Below are 26,716 nucleotides of genomic sequence, written 5' to 3' on the forward strand. Positions count from 1 at the left end.
TTCTCCACATTTAAAAGAACCATAATGACAGAAGAAAACACCCTCCCAAGAGGGAAACAAGAAGCAAGTTTTACATCCTAATAATTTGTTTCAGTTTAGCTGATATCTTCAGCTAATGCATCAGCATTAAACTTTGCTAGGCAGATGATTCTGTTACACCAAATTCTGACTTTTGAAGTAAATCCAGCATAATCAACTGTTCACAAATGTGTTATTTTCAGATGACTTAGGTCTGGATTACATCAAAAGTCACAATTAATAAAAACATTTTAATTACCCTCTGCAGTGCTATAAAAGAAATCTTAAAGCAATAGAAAATTTAAAATTATGCCTGGATAGCCTGAAAAATGAGAAACACCACAGAATTCTCATTTTGAAGATCAGTAAAACTCCCATGTTCACAGAAGCAGACTCATTACCTGCAGATGAGATTTCGTAACAGAGGGAGCCCATTTCATTGCTTCTTGCAGAATCATCCCACAGCGCGCGGCAAAATCCTTGACTATGCTCTAGAATTTGAGAGCATCAATACAATCAGTAAAATACAGGACATTTTACAAGAGGCAGTGGTTTTAATGGTGTAACAAGTAATGTGGGGAGCAGGCTCATGCTCCATGTTAAAGTTTTCTGTTATAAACTACCCTTGGCAAGCAAAGAACTGACTCAAGTAAAATAATAAGATCCAGAAAGACAAATACCGAGTGTCATATTTTATTACAAAAGATGTATCTAGGGAAGGATTCAAAAAAGACCATTAAGAATAGCTCACTAATTTATCGCCAAGACATAAAAATAATCAGGCATTATTTTGGTCTTTGATAAATCAAGGAGGACCACTTACCTCTCTGGCTTCATGTGTGTCAGGGACAGTTATTCTATATGGAGCATCAGGAATGTCATAGTATGGTTGGTCCTTGTGAATGTCCTAAACAAAAGCAATTATCAACTCTCAGTAAGATAAAATTCATCACTTCACTTGAGCACTACAGGAAGCACTCTCCCCCAAGCAGGAAGACTGATTTACCAAACCTTTTTGCTAATATTTGCTCACAAAGTGAATTTGAACAGCTCTAACAAACTGCTTGTGTTCCAATCCAGTTTTTAGTACAGGTCATTTTAAAAATCCAAAGCCTTCTTCAACATTTAGTACAAAAATAAAACTCTATAAAGCATTTCCATCTTCAAAAACACTAATATGCAATTAATTCAAGGTATATGGATAAACATGCACAGACTGGAATCACAGCTGATTCTATGATTACAATCTGAGAACCATAATTCAAAATAAAAAAGTCAAAAAACAGAAAACCACCACCAAATTTTTATTTCAAATGAGACAGTTCAACAATTACAACCCAGAACTGGTAATCCTGTTTTATTCTTGATGCTAACTTTGACTTTATGAGCCAAATGTGACAACTTTCTAGCACTAGTTTCATTACCTATGAAATACGGTTGAAAATGCACTTCTTCATAGAATTTAAAAAAAGAATTTTAACTATCTTGGTAATAAAAGAAAACCAAATTAAAACTCAAATAACTATAAAATAAAAGCAAAACAAACAAATCAGTTCTATGAAAGAAAACGGAACTTACTGCACTAAGAGACAGTGACAGTGTCTGCAGAATATCTAGCATAGTCTTCAGCACAGTTCCACTCCACAGCAAGTGAGGAAATCTAGAGCAAGATAGGATTCAGAAACTCAATAATCATGAAGAGCTGAGGAAGGAAATTACTTTATCAAGAAATATAGCTGCTGAAAGAGCTATATACATCAGTAGGTAAGCTTGTACAGAAGTCTCAAAGCTTGCCACGGCTCACAACAGCCTAGTTAAATACGGAGTGAAAATCTCTCTAAGAGCTATCTCACAGTTGAGATTGCATTTATTTCATGGGCACTTTGCCTTACTCCATCTGTAGCAATAGTAAGCAGACACGGACATTTAAGCAGGAGTTTCAAAGCCCAAGTTAAAATACTATTGAATGTTAGTTTTCTAGGAGATGTTTCAGCAGAAGTACCAGCCAAGAAATCCACTTGACTGTCTTCAGCAACTACATAAGTAATCAGTAATCGGTCAATGTGAAAAGGGAAAAGGGAAATGAAATCTATACTCACTTGTCTACCAGACCAGATAAGTATTTGTCTGCAACTCTCCTGATCCTTTTGTGAATGTGATTAAAATTCACCAGCAAGAACTGAGCATGTCTCTCCAGCTCTTCTTCGTTCTCCTTAGTTTTAGGCTAAAAAGCATGCCAAAGAGAAGTATGATGCTTTTCATTAAAAAAAAAACCAAGCATACTTTCATAAACTAAATGAGAACATTCACACAAATTCAAAGTTTTAGTTTCCATGTAACCTACTTTATCAGCCATCATTGTCAGGAATGCTTCAAACACCTTATCAGCAACAGCTATCACACACTGCATCATGCCTGAGGAATTGAGAGAGGTGACAGGTTTGATTATCAGAATTACATTTGCTTTATAAACCATGCTTAGCAGTTATAAAGCATTTATGTTTACTCAGCCAACACTGAACCAAGCTGTTTCAAAACAAAACCAGTGCTCTTGGCAAGAACAAAGCAACAGCAGCCTAGTGAATATGAATCATTTTGTTATGTCATTGCTTGATTTGTTTTAGTTTTGCATGTCTGGAGATAATTTCCAAGTATCTCAAGCTGCAAGGTAAGCTGGACAGGTAATCTTACCAGATTTGTCTTTTTGAATTGCTTTATCCTCAAAATAGCAGAACATAACTTGGAAGCGATCTTGGTCAGTTGAACGCAACACCCTACAAAAAGAAGAGTTTTGTGGCTAGGATTGTTTTGGCATTTGTTGAATTTGCATATAACAGAAATATCACATTAGAAGGAATACACTTTTAAAGGAAAAAAACCCAACAAAAAAAAAAAAACAACAAAACCCCCACCCAAACCCCAACAAACAGCCTGTGAATCCAGTATGTCTGACTAGCACAACCTAACACGCAGTACCGAGGGGAGAAATGTACACTACACAATAAAATCCCAGCTCCTACATTACACTGATCCTGCAGAACAGGCAACTGTTCTTCAGAGGTGAAAGCACAAGAGTCTGCACAGAGCAGACGTTAACACTTGCAACAAATTCCTCTGAAGAACCCTTTTGTCCATCTTCTGTTAGTTCCTATACAGAGGAGATTCTGTTTCTCAGGCCCTCCTATATTATTCTATCCTTTCTAAATACCTCAAAGGCATTTTTGCACAGATGAATTCCCAGGCTTGGAATTTTCAACCAAAACACTGATTCTCATTTGTCTTAGTGTCTTGCAATTCTGACTTGAACATACATAGTTGGGTTTTTTTGTTTGACTGGGTTGGTTTTGGGTTGTTTTTTTTTAATTCACCAGTGGAAAAAGCATATCCATACCTCATATACTCTAGTCGGTAAACAGAAAGGAGATAGGTAGACATGGCAAAGTCTAACTTATTGATCAGTGCTGACACTTCTGGAGGAGGATCCAACAGATTTATTATGGTACTCCGCAACTCATTTAATTCAGCCTAGAGACGAATACATGCAGTTATCTGAAGTGGAAGTACTGTATTAGTCATGATTCTTCAAAAACACAAACAGAAATAAATACTGGAGTCGAGCTCCCTGCTGAAATAACTGCTAGTTTCCATGCAGTTATACCAATGAAGAAATACAATTCCTACACTAAAGGAAGGTAAGTTTGATCAATATCAATACTGTCCAGTTTCTGAAACTCCATGGCTCTGTTGTGTTATTCTTTGATGTCACAGAACTAAGTATCCAGGCCCAAGGCAGATTTCTGTATCATTTGGGAGCCGAACAAAGACGTTTCATAAGCTACAACTCTTCTACCCACTTTACTGCTACCACAAATAATCCTCTGGCAAGATCTATCATGCAAACACTAGAGAGAGAAAAATATGCCAGGACCAATCCAGAGCATAAAAAGGGAAAAAGTTCACTTAATAATTCTCTGAAAGATTGAATATGTTGCTTCCTTCCAAAGTTTGCTGATTTCTTTTAAACAGCGCACGTTTTGACTGTCTGATACAAAACTGATGCAAAATTACTAAAAGGCTTCCATCTCCCCAAAGACTTGGTTTTTACACCTAATCAAAACAGTGTAGCTACCACTCTAAACACTTGTATTAACACTCAGTGAAACTAAATCCAAGCCAGTTACACATACACTGCTGTCATAAGAGTAAAAAAAGCTGTTTTCCACTAATAGAAGGCAGGTTGAAGGGGTATTGTGCAATTTCAGTATATTGCGGTTATCATATCATTTAACACTGACAGACGGTTTGAAGGAGGTAATAGAAGAAATTAATTCTTACAGAAGTTACAGTGTCATTCTTCATGGCAGAATTATACTGAAGAACAGATCGAAGCGGTTCTTTGCTGGGAAATGTGAGTAACGGAGACTTGGTGGCAATTTCACATACACCTTCATACCATTCTTCTGGCCAAAGACCTGGAGCACAAGTATAAAGAGGAAGGTGGGGTAAGGGAGAAAAATAACATTAAGACCCACGCAATTAACCAGTACTATCAAGCTTGGCACTACTTCCTAGGGCCATTTTTTCATGCACTTAAGCACAAACATTCAACACACATGATCCACGTTCCAATGATAATAAACATGTTTAGGTTTTCAAGTTTCTCACTGGATAAGAAGTTTCTACGTGATTACCATTGTACCCTATGTGTCCAATGTTCCATTTCAAAACCCATACTTAACTAAGGCTATTAACCTGGGGAAAAAATCAAAGCACAAGTTGTACTGTGCTGAATCTCACAGCAAACCAGCAAAGATGTAAAGAAATCCAAGCTGAGAACTGTCATGTAAGCTGTTCAGTTTTTAGTGTCTTTGTGCCTTTAGTTTTTCTTCAGCCTACAGTGACTGGTTTGCACAGAGTTAGATGCATATTTGTCAGGAGTTTAAGTGTGAGGAGCAACGTTCTCTTAGAATTTATGCTACCTGATCCTTCCACAGCAAATCCCATCAGCACTGAGTACAACCAGAAGTCACGGAACAGCTTTTGCAGCCTGGGTTTGGCCTCCTTGATGGGTGGCAAGCGTCTGGTGAGCTACCAAAGAAATAAAAATTAACACCAGAGAATGGTGGGAGCTATAATAATTTAATTCCACTCCAAGGAATCAATTAATGTACCTTCTTTGCTATGATTTACAAATGTAATATTCTTCGTCACCTATGAAAACCAGTATTACAATGCTATTGTTATACTGAAGAAAGTTAGATCTTGTTAGAATTATCTGAAATATAACTTTTGAGATGGCTGCAGTTAAGAATTTCCTTTGTTTTACACAGGAATAATACCATGCTGATACAGTAACCTCTGAAGCGAATACATAATATTAGTGTACTATCAGCTGCAGAGATGAAGAGGCCACATGATCCTTTAAACTGTGTTGGAGACAACGCCATGCAGCTCTGCCTAAGTGCAAAGGAACTCAAACCTAAATAAATATTAGTCAAACATACTTCTGGTTGCTATTGTTTATTGGCTTTGTGGAAATACATTGAGGCACCAATTGGGGATCTTTGATTGTCTGCACCCACGCATACAATGACATCAGTTCTGGAGAATTTACTATCTAAACAAGCAAGTAAAAGAGCATTATTTTCAACACTTTTTCCTTAAAATTCTCTGATGCTTTTTGCACAAACAGCTGCTGCCACTGCAGGAGCACAGCCTTCCCTCCCAGCCAACATGATAAGCAATTTCAGATACATTTATGTAACAAACATCATAGTGTGTTATCCTAGAAAGTGTTAGAAGTCCAAACAATGTTTAAAAAGTGGAAGGAACAGCTCACTGAACAGCAAGCTTTATTCAATACGACTGTATTGAATAACTAGTGTAAACTTTATTAAGAAAATGTTAGATTCTAATCTAGCTTAGAAAGTTTTCTCTCAATGTACACTATTTCCATTGGGGTATGAAAGCCAGCAGTATCTCAGCCAGCAGTATTTCAATGAAACCTTACATAAAGCCAACTTTGGGTGTATTTATAAATCATGAGGCAGACTGTTCGCCTAAAAAGAAACATGAAAAAAATCCCTTTAATCCCTTTGAAGGCTGGTGCATGGCACCATGGTAAAAAGTTGCTTGTGCAACACAAATGTTTGCACCAATGTAGCACTGACTGAAGAAGCCTGACCATCACAACCAGATGCCTCGTCCATTTTTGCACTAAGATGTCCCCCCCCATTTCAGCACAAAATAGCAGTGACGTGGCTTTTACTGGTCAGCAACAGTCAAGTTTATGTGTGTGCTTGACTTTGAAACTTTACATACACAAGTTTTGCTCAAAGATCTTCCTCAAAAGTGAACAAGTACCTGCAAAGCCATAAAAGTAGTTCAACGAGCAACATACAATTCAGCAGAGATCACTAGGCAAGGGAGGGATTTTGGCTGACGAAGTAAGTTCAGCAGTGTTTGGTTTAGAGAATGTTTACTTTGGGAGATACACAAAAAACTAGCGTCAAAGTTCAGCTTTAAACCCTGCCATTCCTCTTACTTGAGCTATTCAATACATCCTTCCCGTACAGTGGCTTAAAGGTAAGCTTCATTTTCATCTGCTGTTATTTTAGGTAGATCTGACCAAAGACAAGTATATTGCAGAGTGGAGGAAAGTTTGGACTGTCTCAGCGCAGCTAAGCAGGAACTGAACTTTGGTGAAGATGAGAATGTAAAGTTGGGAACTACAGACAGCAAATTCCTCCATGCCAAAAGCAGACAGCATTTATCAGTGGTTACCGGACCGAGTATCTCAGCCCTAAGGGCCTGACTTCTGGGGGCGGGGAAAGAAAAAGTCATGAATTTATGAAGAAACAGTGAGAAAAAGACTGACTCGAGCCATTCAGTCACAGGCTAAAACCATTTAAAGAGCACCTTCTATGGATCCTTCAGTGCTGCAAAACAATGGGATTTTGTTAATATGGGATAATCCCCTTAAATTGTTTCAGGATTTCAGGCAAATGAGTCTGGGGGGAGAATGTTAAATATTCATCTGTTAGCTCAGTTACTTCAGTCCTGCTACATCGTGTTTGAAAATGTTTCCTTTCAAGCACTGGGTTTACTCCCTGAGGCACAGGTATGTATACCTATTTATTTCACTTCTATAGAACAGCTCTTTGGACTATTTCCTAATTTAAAAAGCATTTTAATCAACACCTTATAAGATTTTTGTTCAATTTCTATTCAACGCTTTGCTCTAATTTATATTGTAAATAATTGCCTTTTTATTCCAAAAAGTACTATTAACAGAAATTTACTTTATAAAGTCTTATTTTCTAAAGAAGTCTGAGCAGAAGCCAAGACCCTGCCATTCAGACAGCCATTTCAGTTTCAGCTAATACAGAGTTATTGATCACTGACATTTTGGTCTTTATTTGACTGTCACAGAAAGGAATTATACTTTTTCATACCTTTTTAAGATCACTGTAATTACTGCAACCCAATATTATGGTGAAAAGTCTCTCAGACCCACTTCTTGGAACAGTTCTTTATAGCTGAGTAAGATGGATTCATTCTCTTCAAACTACAAATGTCTAAGATAATTCTTGATTTTAAAAATATCTTTTAAAATGTAATGGTCCAATACTCAGTCGGTAAAAAAAGAAATTAACTTTTCCTTAAAAAAATGGAGGTTCTACTTAAATACATTCTCAGGTGAGGTTAGAAATCTGCCATTGGGATAACACCAAATGTAGAGAAACAAAGCTCTGATTAGGAACTTACAGAGACTTCACAGAATGAAGCAAGCAGAGAGCACTACGTGCTGTGCAGAGCTACAGAAAAGTAAACTGACACAAAAGAGAAGCAAAAATCAGAATCAAGCCAATTTCTCATAAAAGCAGCAGATGAGTGCACACAGCTGCAGAAAGCATGCACAAACACTGAGTTTACACACCCGAGTCACACCATGTGTAGGCCAGGATATGTGTTTATGCCTAACGCTTCCCGCAGTGCAGTCCCACTAACGGTGTTTAGTGCAAATACCCATCTTGCTCCAGGTTTGGTGTTACTTCCCTTGACCTCTCTTATCCTAGCAAATTTCAGCCTTGCTCTTCCAAAAATACTCCCATAAAACTCACATTTTTGTTGTAGCTACAGGATGTCTGTTTTTGCAATTCTTCAGTACATCTCAGCCTTCTGGTATGCTTCTGTGGTGAATGCCTAGTCCCTCCTCCTATCAAGCTGGAATCTTCAAATTTAATGTCGTATTCTTAGCATACACTAGTAACACAGCTAGTAAATAGTTCAAGTGTTATGGGGTTATAAATAAAGAGTCCCACATATTTTAGGTAATGAGTTTGCTACTGCTGAAACATGCCCATAACAACTACTTGTATGGGAGGAGGTCAACCAATTCTTTGGCAGGATGAAGCCATCATGTAAGCAAAACTGCTTTTATTTACTGATCTGTAAGTAAAACAGATTTAACCACCTATTTAGCTCTGTACCACTAAAAACATGCTGTCAAATAACGTAACTATAGACCCGCTGCTGTGACAGAGCTCAGCAGGGACCTAAAATTAGGGAATAGGTAACTAAAATTCAATTACCCTCTGCTCTCTCAACTGTGTTACGTTGTCTTCCAGGTTTTGATCTGTCAGAATGAAGTTTCTATTTCATTTGCTTGCCCTTGCTCTTGTCATAACCTCCACATTTGGTGGAGTCAAGGACTTCAGTGAGCATTTTGAAAGCCTTAAAGATGCACAGCCACGTGAAAATGGCACCTATGATATGCCAAATTTACCACTGGAGTTCCACAGAGAAAACACTATCACTAATGACTTGATTCCTGAAGAGGAGGAGGAAGAGGACTACCTAGATCTTGACAAGATACTGGGTGAAGACGACTACAGTGACATTATTGATGCTGCCCCATACATTGTTTCTGAAATTCAGCAAGGAAATATACTTGAACTATTCCAAGGCAAAACCAGAATCCAGCGCCTCAATATCCTCAATGCAAACTTTGGCTTCAACCTTTACCGCAGTGTGGCAGAAAAGACCAACTCTTCAGATAATATTCTCATGGCTCCTGTTGGTATTTCCACTGCAATGGCTATGATTTCTCTGGGTCTGAAGGGTAAAACTCAGCAGGAAGTATTATCTGTTCTTGGCTTTCAGGACTTCATTAATGCCAGCACCAAATACGAGCTCATGACTGTTCACAACCTCTTCCGCAAGCTCACTCATCGGCTCTTCAGGCGCAACTTTGGTTACACACTGAGGTCTGTCAATGATCTTTATATTCAGAAGGACTTTTCTATTCTGAATGATTTCAGAAACAATACAAAAACATACTACTTTGCTGATGCTCAACCAGCTGATTTTTCAGATCCCAGCTTCATAACTAAGACCAATGAACGCATCTTGAAGCTGACCAAAGGATTAATAAAAGAAGCTCTTGTGAATGTAAACCCTACAACACTGATGATGATTCTTAACTGTCTCTACTTTAAAGGTAAGAATCTGCTATTTCAATCTTAGCAATGGATTTTTTCAGTTTGCAATTCACTGCATACTTCAGTAGAAATCCCAATCTGAACTTAAATCTAGTCTACACCTCAAAAAAGCCTCCTGATTCCCTCATTAAGAAGAATCTCTATTATTAACCCATTTTTACATTTTTCTGTAGGACACTGATGTTCCAGTCACGCCCTGAAGTTAGTGGGTATTGTACAAGTACAGCAAATGCTTATCACATCCAAAAATCTTACAGACTATAAGCGAGACTAAAAAACAACATATGAATGCAGAATAGCCTCAGAAAGCATAAGCTTTGTAGGAGTCTCAGGCAGTGATGTATTAATTCACGTGCAAGTTATTAGTCACATTCAGTCCTTCTTCAAGTTATTGGCTTCACTGAAATGGTACAGGTTGATTTCAGTTAAAACACTTAACATTTCCAAAATAGTCAAGATTCATAGGAATGACCATAAAGAATTTCAGCTTCAAGTCTGTACTTTTTTCATATGATCAGATCACCATCCTTGTCAACAAGCCTACACAGGGGACTGAGAAGTATAACCAAAACAGTATTCTTCTACAGCTAAAACCAAACGCATTCACTACTTACAGTAATCCAGCATAAACTGTCTGCTGGTATGGGCTCCTACATGTATCACTGAACAGCTTGACGTAAAGACATTCTTATTATACATCCTTATTTTCTATTTCTTTACATTTAAACTAAGGGTCTGTGGGTGAAATTCTCAACACTGATTTTCTGCCTCAGGTTGAAAGTTTGTGAATTTTTCAATAAACTTTTTAAATGGTATTAAATGAGTCAGGGGTGGGAGGTGCCCATGCAACAGGAACTGAGGAAGAAGTTTACTGACTGTTTAAAAGAATAATCAGATGAAAGTGACTTAAAACACTGGTAAAGAAAGACAGATTAGCACAAAAGGATAACGGTGTTTGGGAGTACAACATACTCCTTTCCATAGCTTATAAAGGAGTTTCTTTTTCTCAATTACATCCTGCTTCCAGGAAACAAATGCTCAAGGGCTGTCTTACACCTTCACAGGATTTCATTATAGGAATACCATTCCTCTAAGTTAATGAAACATACCATTTCCCACTCATTTGCAAGGTGTTACTTCCTTGAATAATGCCACTTGTCTCTTTAAAAGATCTGAAGCAGTTATTAGCATAAGATCCAAATATGCCCCTATTTTGAAGTACCATCCAAAAGGGACTTATTTGTATCCTTAAGTACACTTCTGATGATCATATCTTATTAAATACATGGCTGTACTGTCTATTAGACCGTCCTAAGAAAAGAATAATGCAAAGTGAAATGCAAATAATTTTTTTCACAATTTGGTAAAATTTAGAATACCTTTTTGCTTTAGTCTGAAATTATTAAATACTTGTGCTATCTCAAAACCACAAAAACTCCACCAAAACTGAATAGTTTTTGTACTGGAACTCCTGACTCACCAAGATCAAAAAGACTTTTGGCTTTTTCTTCTGCCCGTGGAGTCCTGTTAGTCCAAATTGCCTTGGTGGTATCTGCTGAAGACTGAAATTTCCAAATCTCAAAACCAAAAAGATCTATTCTTTATTTCTGTCTCCCATTCTTTAATGAGCGACAGCCTCTTGGTAATTCTATTTTGAGTAGAACTGAACTTTTTAACAGCAAGTTCTGCTCCTGGGAGTCTCAGTTTCCCCACTAGTCCTCCTAGACATGCTAGCCTTTTCTCCACATCTTTCCATTTACAATATTAACACTGATTGCACCATTGCAGACAAGCTCTGTTAAGCTCTCAGAGCTAAGAAACCCATGAGTATTCTCAGATACACAGAGATGCTCAGTACAAGTGATGCTTGTGCTGAATAACTGTAATTGAGTAATGGGATACCTGCCGAACACCATGAAGCCTCAAGCTCCTCTTGCATTAAATACCATCAAGAAACTACTGGAAACTATTTATGTTGGTAAGCAGCAAGTTTTATCTTGTCTAGGTGTCAAATCTACCTCCAGCTGAGATCTACCCTCCATTCTGCAGAGATCTGAACAATCATTTATGAGTTCCCTATCAAGTAGGTGCAGGGTATTTTAACCAAGATAGATCACAGCAGCTTTCGACAACTGACAGATTCTGACAGGTCCAAAATGACTTTTCTGAGATTCTAGGCATGAACACAAAAGAGAATTCAATCAGCGGAGACAACACCTGCCACTGCAGGTGGGTCTCAAAGACATCTTGCTGGAAGACTCAAAACAGGAAGTCATAAAAGTCAGAAAGTGCCATGTGGTTTCAGATGACCCCTGAAGGCCACATGCCTCCCCTGGAGAAGGGTGTTTTACCACAAGACAAACACACTTGCAAAGCTGAACCCAAGAAAAGGTTCCCCAGCTCCTCTCTTTCACTAGGAAGAGCTGACAGATGTCTCCCATTCCTCAGGTGATGACAGTGCTGCTGAAGCTGCCCCGGCCCACAGCAGCTTCATGTCATTTGCTAGATAAGAGTCCTGTGACTATGAATTCTGTTCCCTGAAGAACAGCAAGATGAGATGCTGGATTTTCCTGAACTGAGACAACTTGTTTGGGAATAGCACAATCCATTTTATATCCCATTCCCTACAGAACATTAACCACAGTCTGATCATTTCTCAAACTGCTCCCCATCAACCCAACATACGAAGAAACTATTAGAATTAAAGTAGGACTAAAGGCTTTTTTTTGTTACTTCTATTTGGCAAAGTCAGATTAAGGATCTCAAAATTACTTGCAGCTGTTTACCAACAAGGTTACCAATCAAGGTTAAATTTGCAGCCTCTCCACACGGTTGCAGCCACATTCCCCATGTACTCGTCTGCCAATGGTGACCTAAAATCCAGAGTTGTAACAGGAAATATCAGTAACCTTATTCCCACTATAAAACCCTAGCTTTGTCTGCCCATGAAGGAAGAAATGTTCTTTCCAGAGCCATGTTCTAAAGAAAGATCAGTAAGAATACTGCTTTAAAGAAGCACCTTCTTCTACACAATCAATAAATATCTTGGGTATCCAAAGAATCTTCGCATAGAAAGCTTCAAACCTTGATGGACTTTCTGGTGTGCAAAATACAGTGAATTGCATTTTCTGGGCATAAACCTGTCAGATGAAAGGCTCTTGCAGATGTGTTGAAATCACATCGAACTGGGTCATTAAGAAACTCTTCAGGATGTGCTAAGACAGAAAGTTAATTGGCTTGAATGGACTAAGTCAAGGTAATGCCTTCAGCATCTCTTTTAAAACTTTATGCAAAACTAAAGCAGCCATTACTTAGCTTGAGGTACCAATAACGTGCTTCAACGTGGGTTTCAAGTATCAGGTCTCTCAGAAAACATAGCTATGTCACTTATTTCACTAGGTGCAAATGCTGCCAAGTATTTTCCATCTGTTTAACTTTTGTAATGTCTAGGTTCCTCGTAGCAAGACAATAGTACACACCAACCTCTTTCAGATCTCCACTTTGAGTAATTTTTGCTTTTGTAATTCAGAGCACTCAAATCAGACAAATGTTATGTTAAAAAAACTTAGGAATTTTCAAGTCACTTTAAAACTTGTCTTCTTATTCAGACTTAATTGAAATCAACAATCTCCTTCAGTAATTCTCAATTCACATGAATTAAAACTTAATGTAAACTCTTATTCTAAGAACATTTTATTAAACAAGGATCCTGGATATTTTTATCTGCCTTCTGCCCTGTATTAACAGGAACCTGGGAGAATAAGTTTCCAGTGGAAATGACTATGAAGAGAAGCTTCCGACTGAATGAGAAGCAAACAATAAAGGTCCCTATGATGCAGACTAAAGGGAACTTCCTAGCTGCTGCAGACCCTGAGCTAGACTGCGGCGTGATCCAGCTCCCGTTCGTGGGGAACATCAGCATGCTGATTGTACTTCCACACAAACTTTCAGGCATGAAATCCCTAGAAAAGCAGATAACACCTCAAGTGGTGGAAAAATGGCAGAGGAGCATGACAAACAGGTATCTGCTGAAAAGTACATCTTGTTAAAGCCTTAGTGTATTTTCTTGATGAGATTGACAAGGGTGAGTGAAGAGCACAGAAGATAACATGACATTGTGATTAAAAACACTAAACCTAAACAAAAATCCCCCAAAAGATGGATTTACTGAATCACAAATTAGGACCAGCGATCAGTCAGAATTTAAATGCTGTCAAAAAATCAACAATGACTGAGATGGAAAATTCTAACAGAGTCCCAAAATTCTTTCTATTAAGAATTTAATGTTGTAGTTTTAAAGAAAAAACTCTTACTGATGAAGTTTACAATGAGGAGGGAAACCAGGAGTATGATAATAACAGGTTATTTGTGCAGAATAATCACCATCGTATGGAAAGCAGCCTATGCTCATTTCAGCACTGTGTATTTCAACACATCTGTTGAGCAAAGGCACATGTTCAGTCATCAACCCCAGAGATCACAATTATGGGAGAGAAAAAATTATACAGCCTCTCTTGTGCAAGGTGACAGACTGGGTGGTATCTGTCTTCAGACTTGACAGAAAGATAAAAACGGCAGATTTGATAGGCTATTCAGGAAGCCAACCTAATTCTATGGTATACAATAAGTGACAAATCTCCAATTTAGTACTCCAGGAAATCTGACAGTTGGACATTTATTAGAAGCATATCCAACCATGCACTGAACTGCTCAAAGCTGTGTATCTTATGCACATAAATATCATAAATCACTGCAAGTGAAATACCAAATCGACAAACTAACAGTTCTGGGAGGTGAATTATTTTTAAAAAACACAGCTTAAAAGCAATGATTTCCAAGATTTTAAAGTAAAAGTACATTAAGCAGTCCTGTGTATTTCTGTGTCCTGCTTGCTGAAGACAGCAAGCAACCCAAACCACAACAGATATCTAAAGCAAAGGAGTCATGCAAGTATCTTCTCCTCAATGATTTTTCATTTTTGGTTTTATTTTTACTAGAACAAGAGAAGTGGTTCTGCCTAAATTTAAGCTGGAGAAGAGTTATAACTTGATTGGTTATCTGAGATCCATGGGAATAGAAGACCTGTTTAATGACAAAGGCGACTACTCTGGTATATCGGATGAGAAAGTCACCATTGACCGGGTATTTACTCCTCTCCTCTTTTCATTTCCTTTCTGATTTAACTGTATCTCCTGAAAACATGACAACAGTAAAACCAATCCATAGTAAGCTAAAATAGCATTTTTTTCTCATCTTTCCTGGAAGACAGAGGAGGGATGTGCGTTTCTCTGTATGCACTTGTCTACTCATATAATGTGGTACATGTTTAATCAGATGTCAAAAGCACAAGATGTGTTATGGCCAGTCAGGAACAGGCTTGTTCACAGACCAAAACCAAAAGATTGCTGCCATATAAGAGTTACCAGAAAGAGTGTCACAAGAGAGCTACATGAGTGACATGGAGCCGAGGGGCGGAAGGCTGTGAGCAGATCATTTGAGAATACTTAACAGATCCTCAATTTCATTTTTGTATATTTACCCCCCTTTTTTTTGTTTGCTTTAACAGTTCAACCATCAAGGCACAATAACTGTGAATGAGGAAGGCACAGAGGCTGGAGCAATAACCAACGTTGGGTTCATGCCTCTTTCTGCTCAGATTCGCTTTGTTGTTGACCGCCCTTTTTTGTTTCTGATCTATGAACATCGCACCAGCTGCCTTCTGTTCATGGGCAGAGTTGTCAACCCAGCCCAATCCTAAAAGCAGAGAAGATCTCCAACACACTGTTACACCTGGGCTGTATAATTACATGCTAATATCCCAGTATCATAAAGGAATTTTTATTGCCATGTTAGCTTATACAAAAGCCACTGGTATCAAAAGAAAATATATTATCCACAGGTAGTTTTGTATGAATGGACTCATAGCAGTAGATAATCTGACTGCAATTAAAAATGGTTAGTGCCATGTATTGAAACAAGTGTACTAAAAAAAAAATATCACAAAGTAACTTACATTTTGTGTTCTTCAGCGTATAAAATGTAATCAATAAAATATTTAGACTATCTGGATTCTTGAGGTTTAGCTTTAAATTTGTGCTAGGATGTCTCTTCATAATAAACAGGTATAAGGAAATCCTGAATACCTGACCAGTCTCAGAAACCAAAACCTCTCCTGGATATTTTACATTATCGAACTTTGTCCTATACACAAAGCTTTTTAATATGACAGCTAGTGAAATATCAGTATTAGATGAAGGATGATGACGAGCTGATATTGAATAGGAAGCTCAGATATTTGTCTCTACTGCCTCACATTCTGCTTCCTTGTAAGCCCACCATCTGGGGTACAATTTTCAGTACTGAAGGTTCACAACAGAAATCCATTAGCATCCATATACACATTTTATTGGTTTATCTATATTCAAAAAGAAAAGCATATTTGTAAGATTAAATATTCATGCCCTACATTTAATTCTTTTACCAAGAACTAAGTGAGCTGCAGCATCTGAAATATGGGGGTTTGAGACCTTAAGTAGCAGAAATTATTCAAGGGAAAGAGGTCAAGCAGAAAAGCAAATCAGCTACTGCTCAAAACTCATGATCTTCATACATTGTGCAAGAAAGTCAAATATTTGCTTCAACCACCATAATGTAACCATTAACTCTTGCTTCAGATTCTGGCACTATCTGACTCCATTTAAAGGTCACATTGGTTAAGAAAAATACAGTTATCACCAGCCATTCAGAACAAATGAATAATCATCAATAAAAATTTCAAACAAGAAAGTCCTTCCATAACTTTTACAGTAAGTCTCTAACAAGCACTAATCTTTTCTCACTATGCAAGGAATGACTGCATGCCAAACACTACTCAAAGAAATAGCCTCTTCAGAATTATTTAGCTTATGAATTTCTTGAATTCATGACTAGAAACAATTTTATACTCCTGAATCACCAAAAATTAGTCATTTTGAAAGAAGTCATTAACAAACAACTGTTTTCCCCCCTATCAGAGCAAAAAATATCATTTCACAATACTGCATTTCTCTTGGATGCTTATTTCTGCACTAGTTGTTAATCAAACCATTTGACCATGAGTTAGCAATGATATTTGACATAGATGAGAAATAGTATTCCATTTGCAACAACCCAACCATTGGATACTCACCACAGCAATAACAGGAATAAGCACTCCCAGATTCCCTGCGCTACTGGAGGCCTGGAAAAGTAAAAGGAAATTGTCGAAACATCTACAAAAGCATTTCTAAAATACCTGCTACAAGACATCACACATTCCTACTGTCTATGCAAATGAAAACATAGATTGCCAATTACAACTCTATATCTTGCAAACACATATGCATGAGGTGGCCAATAGAGCATCCTAGAAATCCACACGACTTCCTCAGGGCACACCCTGGAGTCTTTCAGCAAAGCTTTGCAGGGGGCTCCTCACAGACTATTGGGATTTTTTTTCTCTCTCCCAGCATAGGGTCTATGTTTGGAAGTTAGGTATTATGCCTTTAGCTAAAATGGGGGAGAATATTCATTGATACCACATCTATTCTGGCATCCAACAGCTGCAAGAAAAATGCTGATGTTAAATGGGTGGCCACAGACAAGCGTCAAATGTTTACTAAGTCTTATTTGACTTCCAAAATGAAGCAAAAACTGACAAGTTTATAAAAGACACAATTTTCAAGAGTTTATTTAAGCAGTAGGAGCAGCCTTTTCCATTGAAATAGAAGCATAAGGAAAATACATATTTCCTTTGACTTCTTAGGACTTTTTAATTGTACTCTATACAAGTGGTTTTGCTTTTGGCTAAATACAGTGTTTGAGAACTGAAAACATTCACTGCATACAGGACATTGTCTCTCACCTTCTCTGATGAGGCAAACAGTGACAGCACAGACAACCATGCTCAGAGAGCTCTCTGAGGTCTTCCCTACCTCCCATACCCTCACATACTGGATTTGGAAGGTAGAGATCTACCTTTCTCCTTACAAGATAGAGACCAGTTACAGAAACCACTGGTCCCATAGGGCAGAGGCAAGGCAGACACGCTAACAGAGTAGAGCTTTGCATGGAGTGGAGTAACCAAAAGGAACAATTACAAAGGGGAAGAAGCAAGGAAGGGCAAGAGAGAAAAACAAAGCCAAACAGCCCTCAGATGAAACAGTAATGATACAACCCAACTAAATCACACTCTATTATCTTTCCTGTAGTGTCCAAGATAAAGCAAAACAAAAGATGGACCCTTAAATATTTTTGAAGGGATAGAACAGTACTTGAGTCACTCTACAGGGTAGGAACAACTGGAAAAAGTCACTATATTTTTTTTTGCTAGCATCAGGACAGCCCACTGCACACGACAAACTGCTGAACAGAGTTCAGATGCAAGCTGATAGCAAGAACCCAGCATAGGACATTAATAGAAGTGTAGAAAACTCACTTTTCTACTAGCATTTCTGGTACAGAATTGGAGTATCGGCCTCTTTATGATAATCTATGGCACTGAGGATGAAGAAGACGCATTGAATCCCATCCCTGGGCATACTCAAGGGACATCTGTGTTAACTATCATCAATATCCAAAAAAACCCAAGTCTCTCAGAAGCCACTTGCATGACTGAAAAATCCTATCTGACACAGAAAAAATAAGCCACTGAATTTGCTCACTGATTAGTGAGCAAAAAGGCATACTGAGAAGCAAGGACATAGCAAACCGTCAAAAAATGTTTGGGTGCAGAGCATGTGCAGTGTTTTAGCTCCTTGATCTCTTCCGGAAAATTAAGTAACCCAGTCTTCAGAATATCTTTCAGAACTTTTACTCTACATTGAGTGAAGAGTGTTCTAGTGAAAACTGCTATCAGTATCTTCATCATAAAGAAACACTGCCTCCTAGCTCAAATCCATGTTAAATCAATCATATATTTTTCTGTTTGCAGGCAGCTGTAAGCCAGTGCAGCAGTTTGTCTCCCATAGCGATTCCTAAACTCAAAGAAAAAATACCTCTGAAAGGATGAGGGTGGAAACTAACTTAAAAGCATCATTTTAGACCAATGTTTACAGTATGTTCTTCACAATTTCAACTTGCTTATCTGTGGTTAAAAGAAGCTATGAAACCCATGGAGAGAGATTTTCTACCACAAACTTCCTGAAAAGCAGATTCTAGACGTGCTAGTTCCCTTTTAAGAGAACAGTTGCCATCCCTGATTAAATGCAGTCTATCTTCAAAGCAAACAGACTCATTTCAAAGGGATTTACCAAGAGTTCACCCTTCCCAGCACTATTAGAATGTAGCATGCACAGAAGGGGGGTGGAAATAGGTTAAAAAGAAACACCACATCGTTCCCTTCACTACTAGGAAAATGTACCTATTTCAAACATAAGTGGTACCTATCTGCCCTAAGAAGCAGGGAAGAGCTCCCAAACCACATCAGTGAGGAAATCTTATCAGTACAAACACATCTGAATTACTGAAATGCAAAAATGTATATTTTGTATATAAAATCACTATCAAACACGTGAGTTTTTTACAATTAAAACCAGCAAACATCTGACCTTCAGTGCCGGTCCTTTTTCACTTGCTCTCTCACTAGCTCTCTTTCCTTCTAGCCCAAGCTGAACAAACAGTTCCAGCAGGTTCATCAGTAGTTCATCCACAAGGTGTTCTCCTTGAATGTTAGCGGCAATGTTAGCCAGGGCATTAATGACTGCTAAAGAACAGTGTCTGGGGAGAAAGAACAGTTATGAACAAGCAGTTCCTCAAAGTTCTCTATTTTCAGTGCTTTCTTTATAATGCTGATAGTAACTCTTGTAATAAGGCTGCTATCATTCTTTCACTGAGAGTTTTTTGGGTGGTGTTTTTTGGTTTTATGAGTAGTACATCACTAATAATTGAAATACAATGAGTATTTAAGTGAAAAATTATTTGTAAGCTTTGTCTCTTTTATGATTCTGTTACAGCCAAAAGGAAATTACTTTCCTGTACCAGATACAGCTACAGACAAAAAGTAGCAGAGAGCTGTGTTTCTAGACTGGGAAAGCTCTTGAGCAGAAGAATCAGAACTAGGATGAGTTCTGATTGCTGAGATTACACTGGGTCAGACAGTATGTTAAAACATACTGAAGGAACAGTATCCTCGGTTATTACTCACATACTACATTAAAAGATACTCAGTCAAGCCCAACTATCAACAAAATCAGTGACAATCTTTAGTTATAACAGACATTACAATGCAGACTAAGATACTGAGAATTAAATTGTTAATGGTTTGGATTTAAACCCTCACAAGTACTGGGACCATGCTAGAAACCAAAACCACCACTCACACACAAAACCCAGTGGAACTTCATCAGCTTTTCCAGGCTAAGATATTAATTACCCTAGTTACAGATAATGTATGACCATCTACAGACATTAACTCCTTAGAAAAGGAAAAAGTCAATACTACCTGTAGTGAAAAAAATTTTTATGAATCTCTACATTATGAAATGCTACTGCTTTTAAAATAATACATTACTTCTTAAAATCAAAGGGAAAAAAAAGCAGTGCTATTTATAACCTGGTTATAAAACTTAAAGTGGGAAAAAAGTGAAAATCCCTCAAGCAGCGTAAAGGAAATCCGACATAGTATTCATACAGTTCAGGGACACAGCTAAGTATTACCTGTATCCATGATCCTTATAGTCTTTTGTGGCAGAGTAAACAACTGAGCTTGCTTTAACACTGATTTGCTGAAACAGATTCCACACCTCCTGGTAAATATATTGCTGTAAAAAAGCCCAAACAAGCAAATCACTGAGTAAAGCTTATTGAATACAATCTCCCTAAACAACCACCCTGTAAAACACAGCATTTTACATAATAAAGTAAAATAAACATAACAAAATAAAGGGATCATGAACTGGCCCTCTCTTAGCCACTTTTTTCCTTACGTTTCCAGTGATGACCAAGCAGCCCAGCTGATCAATAATGAGTACATCAAGATGAGAAGGTGGCTGGCAAAACTTCTGTTGTAAGATCTGTAGGATGGGTTCCATCATTTTTGGGGTGTCCCTCAGTGCCACTGCAATGTGCCCTAGAGCTCGGATTGTGTGGTCAGGAATCAAATGAGCTTCCCTGTTACAAAACAAATAAACAAAACCCACCATACACGTAACTATTCAACAGTCAAAGACCTCCAAGCACAGATACTTTTCACATAAGAAACAGATGATATACTAAATTTAAACAGTTTTAATATTGACACTCTTGATACCAATCTACTCCCAACATTAACAGTAGATATATACTTGCACAAGTTGGTTTTCAAAATAAAACATAAACCCCAAAATCCCACACAAATTCATCATCCAAGAAACCCACACTAATCCATGAACAAACTGTTCTAGAAACAATACTGAAAAGAGGTAAAAGTGATCTGCAAACCACTTAAGACATTACAGTCAGACCAGCTAGTACATGACCTCCCTTTGGCAGTTTCTTGGTTGGCAGGTCTCTTATAAGTGAAGCAAGCCAAATGCGACAAGTGACACTGTGAATAATGAATCAGATAAAAACGATTCCATACCTCTCAGTATAAAAATGAGAGCTCAAGCTCTGCAAAGGTTTGCATGGGAAGATCTTGACCCCACACAAGCTCACTAATCTCAGAGATACTTAACTCTAAAATAATGCTGTCTGTACTTAGATCTCAGAATAAACTTCAGGTTCACCAAGTGAAGGAAAAATTGATTTGATGACTGAGAACTTACTTATCACTCTCTTGAGAGATGTACAGACGGTTAGATAAACTGGCAAGAAATGCCTCAACAATCACTGAATCTATAGTCAAGCCAGCTTTCAAGCACCTGAAATAACAATGAACAGAAAACTTTCTGGAACAGAGGAAAAAAATAATGCATAATGAAACATTTCACTTTTTACTGCTGTAAACACATTAGGTAGAGGGGAAAAAAGTTATACTGAAGAACTGACTGCCTATGAAAACTGCAGATGTATTTTAAATAACGATCAGTTTCTACTGCTGTTTTCTCCAGCAACAATAAAGACGGGAATAAGCAATAAGGTAAACTCAGAACCCACTGCCTTAGAAACTTCAATCCCTTGTCTCTAATCACCAGCTGTTTGTCTTCCCTCCAGCTCTCTGTAGCTGTCTAGAAGAGAAGAATAATCATCACACTGCCCACATTTTAGTGCTTCACAATCCTGTTACAGAGGCTTACTTAACACAACAATCTAAGCAGAAAACAAAAACCCCACTGAATATCAAACTGGTGACTGCATGAATTACATATGTGGGAGGCAAAACAATGAGACCAAATTGTAATTTTCCAATTTGGACACAAACAGAACCAAGAGATGTGGTGGGGGGTTGGAACTAGATGATCTTCAGGTGCTTTCCAACCCAAACCATTCTATGATTCTGTGTCCAAACGAAAATGAAGTCATGATCAAAAAAGGCAAAAAGCCTTTATAGAGGCACAGAGCAGCATCTTCTCAATGGTTACAATGGTTTCCTGCTAGGGAAATAGAACACGTGTTCCAACATGGTGCAAATCTCTCTCTTACCGGCAGATGTTGTCTATAGCAATGTCACGCAGCTGCTCGTACATGGATGGTTGACTTTTCTTGCCTGGCATTACATTTAGAGTGGACTCTGAATGCTCGTTGGTGACACTGATCTTGATGTCATTACCGCCTAATAAGGACATAAGAGTATGAAGATCAACACCATGTGAAATACCCTTTCTCCCCATGATGAGGGCACACAGGCAGAGCAATACCTGATGAGTGTAAACCACCATTTTACAGCTTAGAAAGTCAAGCTGAAGAAATATGGAAGTGCACGTGTTGTAACTACCTGTACCAGATATTACTGCATTTAACTATTTCTAAATAATTATTCCTAAAGTTAGCCACCTTCAGTTACCATTTTACCTGTTCTGCTTTATAATTACAATTCTGCTTTTGCATTTGCAACTAATTTAAACTGAACGTTATTTTTTTTAAACCATAATATGATATTATAATTTTAAAACAACAACCAAAAAACTGCCAAATGTCATTAAAAAGGTCATGGGGCTGGAGCAGAGAAGGTATATGGATAGTCTGAGGAGCACAACCTTGTTCAGCCTGGAGAAAAAGTGGCTTTGGAGAGACTTAACAGCTGCCTTCAATACTGCAGTAGCATTCTTTAGGTGGTGATCTCACTCAGCACAGAAGCGCTCAGTTTCAGCAAAAGAGGCTCAGCAATATTACTGCTAGGATAAAATGCAGTTCTACACACACTGCTTGCCTTTAGATACACCTGTATCAGAACATGATTGGCATTCCTACTCTCCATCTCCAAAAAACCTCACAAAAATCATCTCCATTTCCCCCTACACAAAATATCCAAGAGCATCAAAAAGCCATGTAAGCTGGAAAACAATCACTAGCACGTCCTTTGGAACGTGGCCTTTTTTCCTTTACCTGAATGATACTGGCTATGATACTTGTAAAGTTTCACAAGCACCGGGGAAGGTATCACAAGGAAGTCTCTCAAGGATGGGTTGACGGAATGAACCACAACAGGAAACCTCTCACACAAACGACCTAGACCCTAGAAAAGAAAAACAAAGATACAACACTTAGAATAAAACAGCGCAATTTTTATTTCAACTGTAAGACTGCAACTTCAGCTCAGCAGGAAAAAAAAAAACCAAGCCAAAATGAAACATATGTAGCTCTGAGGGATTTAGTTTTTAGGAGAAGATTTAGGCATTTTAAGTTTCTAATTCTTTTAGATCTCAGGGTGCATCATGCCAGTCACTGCTGCTCGCTTCCTGGGTGATCCACAGGAGTCAGATGAAATGAACTGCACTCCCTAAAAAAGAAAGTTACTGGACAAGTTCCAACATTTAAGAATGTTGGAATCCTGGTAACTTACTATTCACTATGCAGAGGAAAATATCACATTTGTAAGACTATGAGTAAGTGCCAAATAGGATGACAAAATTTAGAATAACCAAGCCTTAGTCTTAGAACTCATAATACGTCAGTCCCAGTATTTGAAGTGTTTATCTAATGGACTAAGAAGCCAAATATTTCCGAAATTAAATACTGGTAAAAAAGCCCTCTTGAATATTATTCTTCAAGAAGTAGTTGAGCAAAGAAAATTTTGAAAGCACTGCTCTATTACAGTTCTAGTTTCCACAGCAGACCTCTAAAATCCAAATTTAGAACACATTCATGGAAAGTAACACAAATAGCAGATAAAAAGTGTTCTCCCACGACTCTCACAGTAATGTCAAATACTGTAAAGACAGACCTGCAAACAGCAAATTAGCAGCGGCAAGTGAGCAATGATGACTTTGCTTGAGGTTTTTGACTGCAGCTTCTCCGATAACTTGATGCACAGGTTTTCTGCACCTTAAATAAAGATAAATTTTTCTGGTTTATTTTTCATCTGATTTATTATTAGGCCACACACAATCCAATGCTGACTGAAATTCCTAAAATTTAACAGTTTCACTCTTCTCATACTACAGTTTCACAAAGAGATGCAGTCCTTCTCCTGTGAAAACGGTTCTGGAAACTGAGGATCTGCACCAAGCAGCTCTGCCAAACACTGAGAGAATGACAGTACTTCAAGTTGATTTTCAGTGTACTTCGTATTTGACAGTATTGCAAGGTTCAAAGGAAAAAAATCCTTCACATATTCAGAGACCATGTACAAATTATACAAGAAAGAAAATAGAGAAAAAGTATGAAAGAGCTTCCCAGTTCTGTTAGCAGTTAAGAAAAAACATTTTTTTTTACTGAGAATCATTTAAGACACCAAGAATAATAATTAAAAACAAACTAGAAAATAAGCAGCTGCATCTAATGCAGCAATTAGACCATCTCTTGTAGATAAGCTAATAGGATGATTCTGTTTCCATTTCTATAGAGATGTCTAATTACCTACCCAACTAATTAGACAACTTTTTGATGGAAGCTTTACCCTTGTGTTCTAACTGCAAAAAGTATTCCACTGAAATTGATTTTATATTTCTCTGAGCACCATCTACTCTCAGACCTCGTAAGTATTTCTACAACTTAAAGACAACAGACATTGCAGAGACCAAAGAGCATTTATTACCTTGTTCATCTTTCACAGCCCACACCATGAGATCCACACAGGCTGCATTAGCCTGACAACGCAGTTTTAAAGGACTCAGTTCGTTGTGCAGCCGATCCACATCATGAAGGATTTTCTGAAGTTCTGACTGACTGCTATTGAATTGCTCTAGCACAAAATCATGGATTTCCTTCACAAATAAGTTGGGAAGGTCTAAAGAAATAAAAGGAAACAGCATTGTACTAGAAGGATGGGAGTCAGTGTATCAGAATGACAGCATATATAAAATTCATTGCTAAGTTATAAATAAAACTATTTAATGAACCTTCTGTCCTGACTAAACAATAAATTTCAGAGTGAAGTCCATCAGTGAGCAGACAACTGAAATGCCATCTATTAATCTTTTCAATAGTGCTTTTTAATGGTCCTATTTCCATAGGACCTATTTTATATTGAAACATTTCAGAATACAAATTTTACAGCCTATGTAGAGTTCCCAGGAAATACAAATCCCAATGTTCAAGCACTCAGTACAATGCAGACAATACTTTGGATCCTAAACATAATGAAGGATAAATTAAAACAATACAAACACTATACCTTTAATATAGTATAAGGTGTCTCTCAGCATTTTAAACTGAGCAAGATAAAGAGGGTCACTGAATGTTTTATAATAGAGATCCGTACTAGCACCCACCTGAAAGAGAAAGGAAACAAGCTACTAGATTCAAAAGTACTTTCCATTATATAAATAAATCTTATTCCAATCACGTTTTCCTCCACAATGTAAATAAGCATTTAACACAGGTACCAGAAGTAGCCCCACAGCTTTTCTCCCTCTACTTTTACCAAAAGGAAAAGTACAGCCATTCAGTGCATCAAATAAGATTCACTCTTGATTTTAAGAGTACACGTATGCTCTAACAGTGTTCTTAAAGAAAAAAGAAAATTACTCCAACCTCTTATTCTCAAAGAGAGAAAGCAGTCTCCACCTAGGCTTACATTTCAAATACAGCAGTACTTAAAGGAAAGCTGGAGCAAACACCAAAGTTACTTTCTGGGACAACTCAACACATAGTCTTTTCATCACAACTTTACACTCAGAAGGAGATGAGGCTAACTCCATAAAATGTGGTGGAGGCTGTTAGAGAACTGTTCCCAGGGAAGGAACAAGGACTCACAGAGCTACACAAAAAAGTATGTCAGCTCTGAAAGCAAAGGTCCACAAACTTAACACTATTAAACTTGTAGAAATGACACCTAAGAAAGCAGCAGCGATTTCGAAGCCAGAAAAAGAAAACAACCAACACATTTCACCTACATGATAAAAAAAGACAGTGTTACTGTAATATGCAATAAAAACCATAGTTTACTGCAAACCACTTTTGGGCAACCAATGCCGTAACTGGGTAGGATAAGAGAGCTAAAGTAAGAAATGCTTCATTTTTTAAAGAGAATAACTATTTCCTTCTATGTCAGTGAAGGACATATCCCCTTCACCCCTCCATTTTACACAGTCCAACGTTACACTTAAGCCACTGAAGAACAGTTCAAACAGGAAATTAGGATCATTTCACAAAGAGAATGCACACCTTACATAGGTAAAGAAACAGTTTTCCAATTATTTTTTATTAAGAAAAAAAACAACCAACAAACAAATCTTTAGAAAAGGAGTTTAAAAACACACCTCTGCAACTTCAGCTACAACTGCATCCAAGGTCTTCAGCAGAGAATCCGCAACAATCTGTTTTACCTATGGAGGGAAAAAAAGTAAAAAGTAAAGAAAGGATGTTTCCTGATGGTGACTCTAGACAGAAAAGCAATAGAACTTTGCCCTTGCACAGAAGACAAGTCACTTGACTTCAAAGTGTCAGATGAAATTAAGGCTACAAGAATTTCTGGTTGCAAGAATATATACATTTGAGACTCTGTGCGCTGCTTGAAAATAGCAGCCGCATGAAGCAAATATAGGCAGTAGTTTCTATCTCCTGTGTGAATTCCTAGCAACTAAACCCTTTCAGGAAAGGGTCTCGTTCTCACAGCAAAACCCTATCTTCTATTTCACTAACTAGCAGTACGTAAG

At 37.8% G+C, this 26,716-nt stretch overlaps 2 protein-coding genes across 4 annotated transcripts in view; one reads left to right on the forward strand and one right to left on the reverse strand.

Moving 5' to 3' along the window:
* Positions 1-26,716, reverse strand: part of PI4KA (phosphatidylinositol 4-kinase alpha) — a gene marked incomplete at its 5' end in the record, with an annotated part of 59,827 nt that overhangs the window by 24,929 nt on the left and 8,182 nt on the right. For all 3 annotated transcript variants that reach the window (XR_013957928.1, XR_013957929.1, XM_080628577.1), the window contains 20 exons: positions 420-509; positions 842-925; positions 1,597-1,678; positions 2,118-2,242; positions 2,363-2,433; positions 2,710-2,792; positions 3,410-3,543; positions 4,354-4,490; positions 4,998-5,106; positions 16,690-16,740; positions 19,088-19,256; positions 20,196-20,299; positions 20,465-20,648; positions 21,284-21,379; positions 22,101-22,230; positions 23,004-23,133; positions 23,842-23,942; positions 24,655-24,846; positions 25,234-25,330; positions 26,321-26,386. Coding sequence is in view for 1 of the 3 variants with exons in the window: in XM_080628577.1 (XP_080484703.1) it covers positions 420-509; positions 842-925; positions 1,597-1,678; positions 2,118-2,242; positions 2,363-2,433; positions 2,710-2,792; positions 3,410-3,543; positions 4,354-4,490; positions 4,998-5,106; positions 16,690-16,740; positions 19,088-19,256; positions 20,196-20,299; positions 20,465-20,648; positions 21,284-21,379; positions 22,101-22,230; positions 23,004-23,133; positions 23,842-23,942; positions 24,655-24,846; positions 25,234-25,330; positions 26,321-26,386 (2,235 nt within the window). The remainder of the gene's footprint in view (positions 1-419; positions 510-841; positions 926-1,596; positions 1,679-2,117; positions 2,243-2,362; positions 2,434-2,709; positions 2,793-3,409; positions 3,544-4,353; positions 4,491-4,997; positions 5,107-16,689; positions 16,741-19,087; positions 19,257-20,195; positions 20,300-20,464; positions 20,649-21,283; positions 21,380-22,100; positions 22,231-23,003; positions 23,134-23,841; positions 23,943-24,654; positions 24,847-25,233; positions 25,331-26,320; positions 26,387-26,716) is intronic.
* Positions 8,665-15,279, forward strand: SERPIND1 (serpin family D member 1; the record flags this gene model as incomplete). The annotated part of the gene is made up of 4 exons (XM_080628578.1): positions 8,665-9,520; positions 13,269-13,542; positions 14,519-14,663; positions 15,088-15,279. The coding sequence occupies 4 exons, from the start codon at positions 8,665-8,667 to the stop codon at positions 15,277-15,279; spliced, it is 1,467 nt and encodes a 488-aa protein (XP_080484704.1).

The sequence above is a fragment of the Psittacula echo genome, assembly GCF_963264785.1.
Source record: "Psittacula echo genome assembly, chromosome: 13".
Classification (NCBI taxonomy): Eukaryota; Metazoa; Chordata; class Aves; order Psittaciformes; family Psittacidae; genus Psittacula; species Psittacula echo.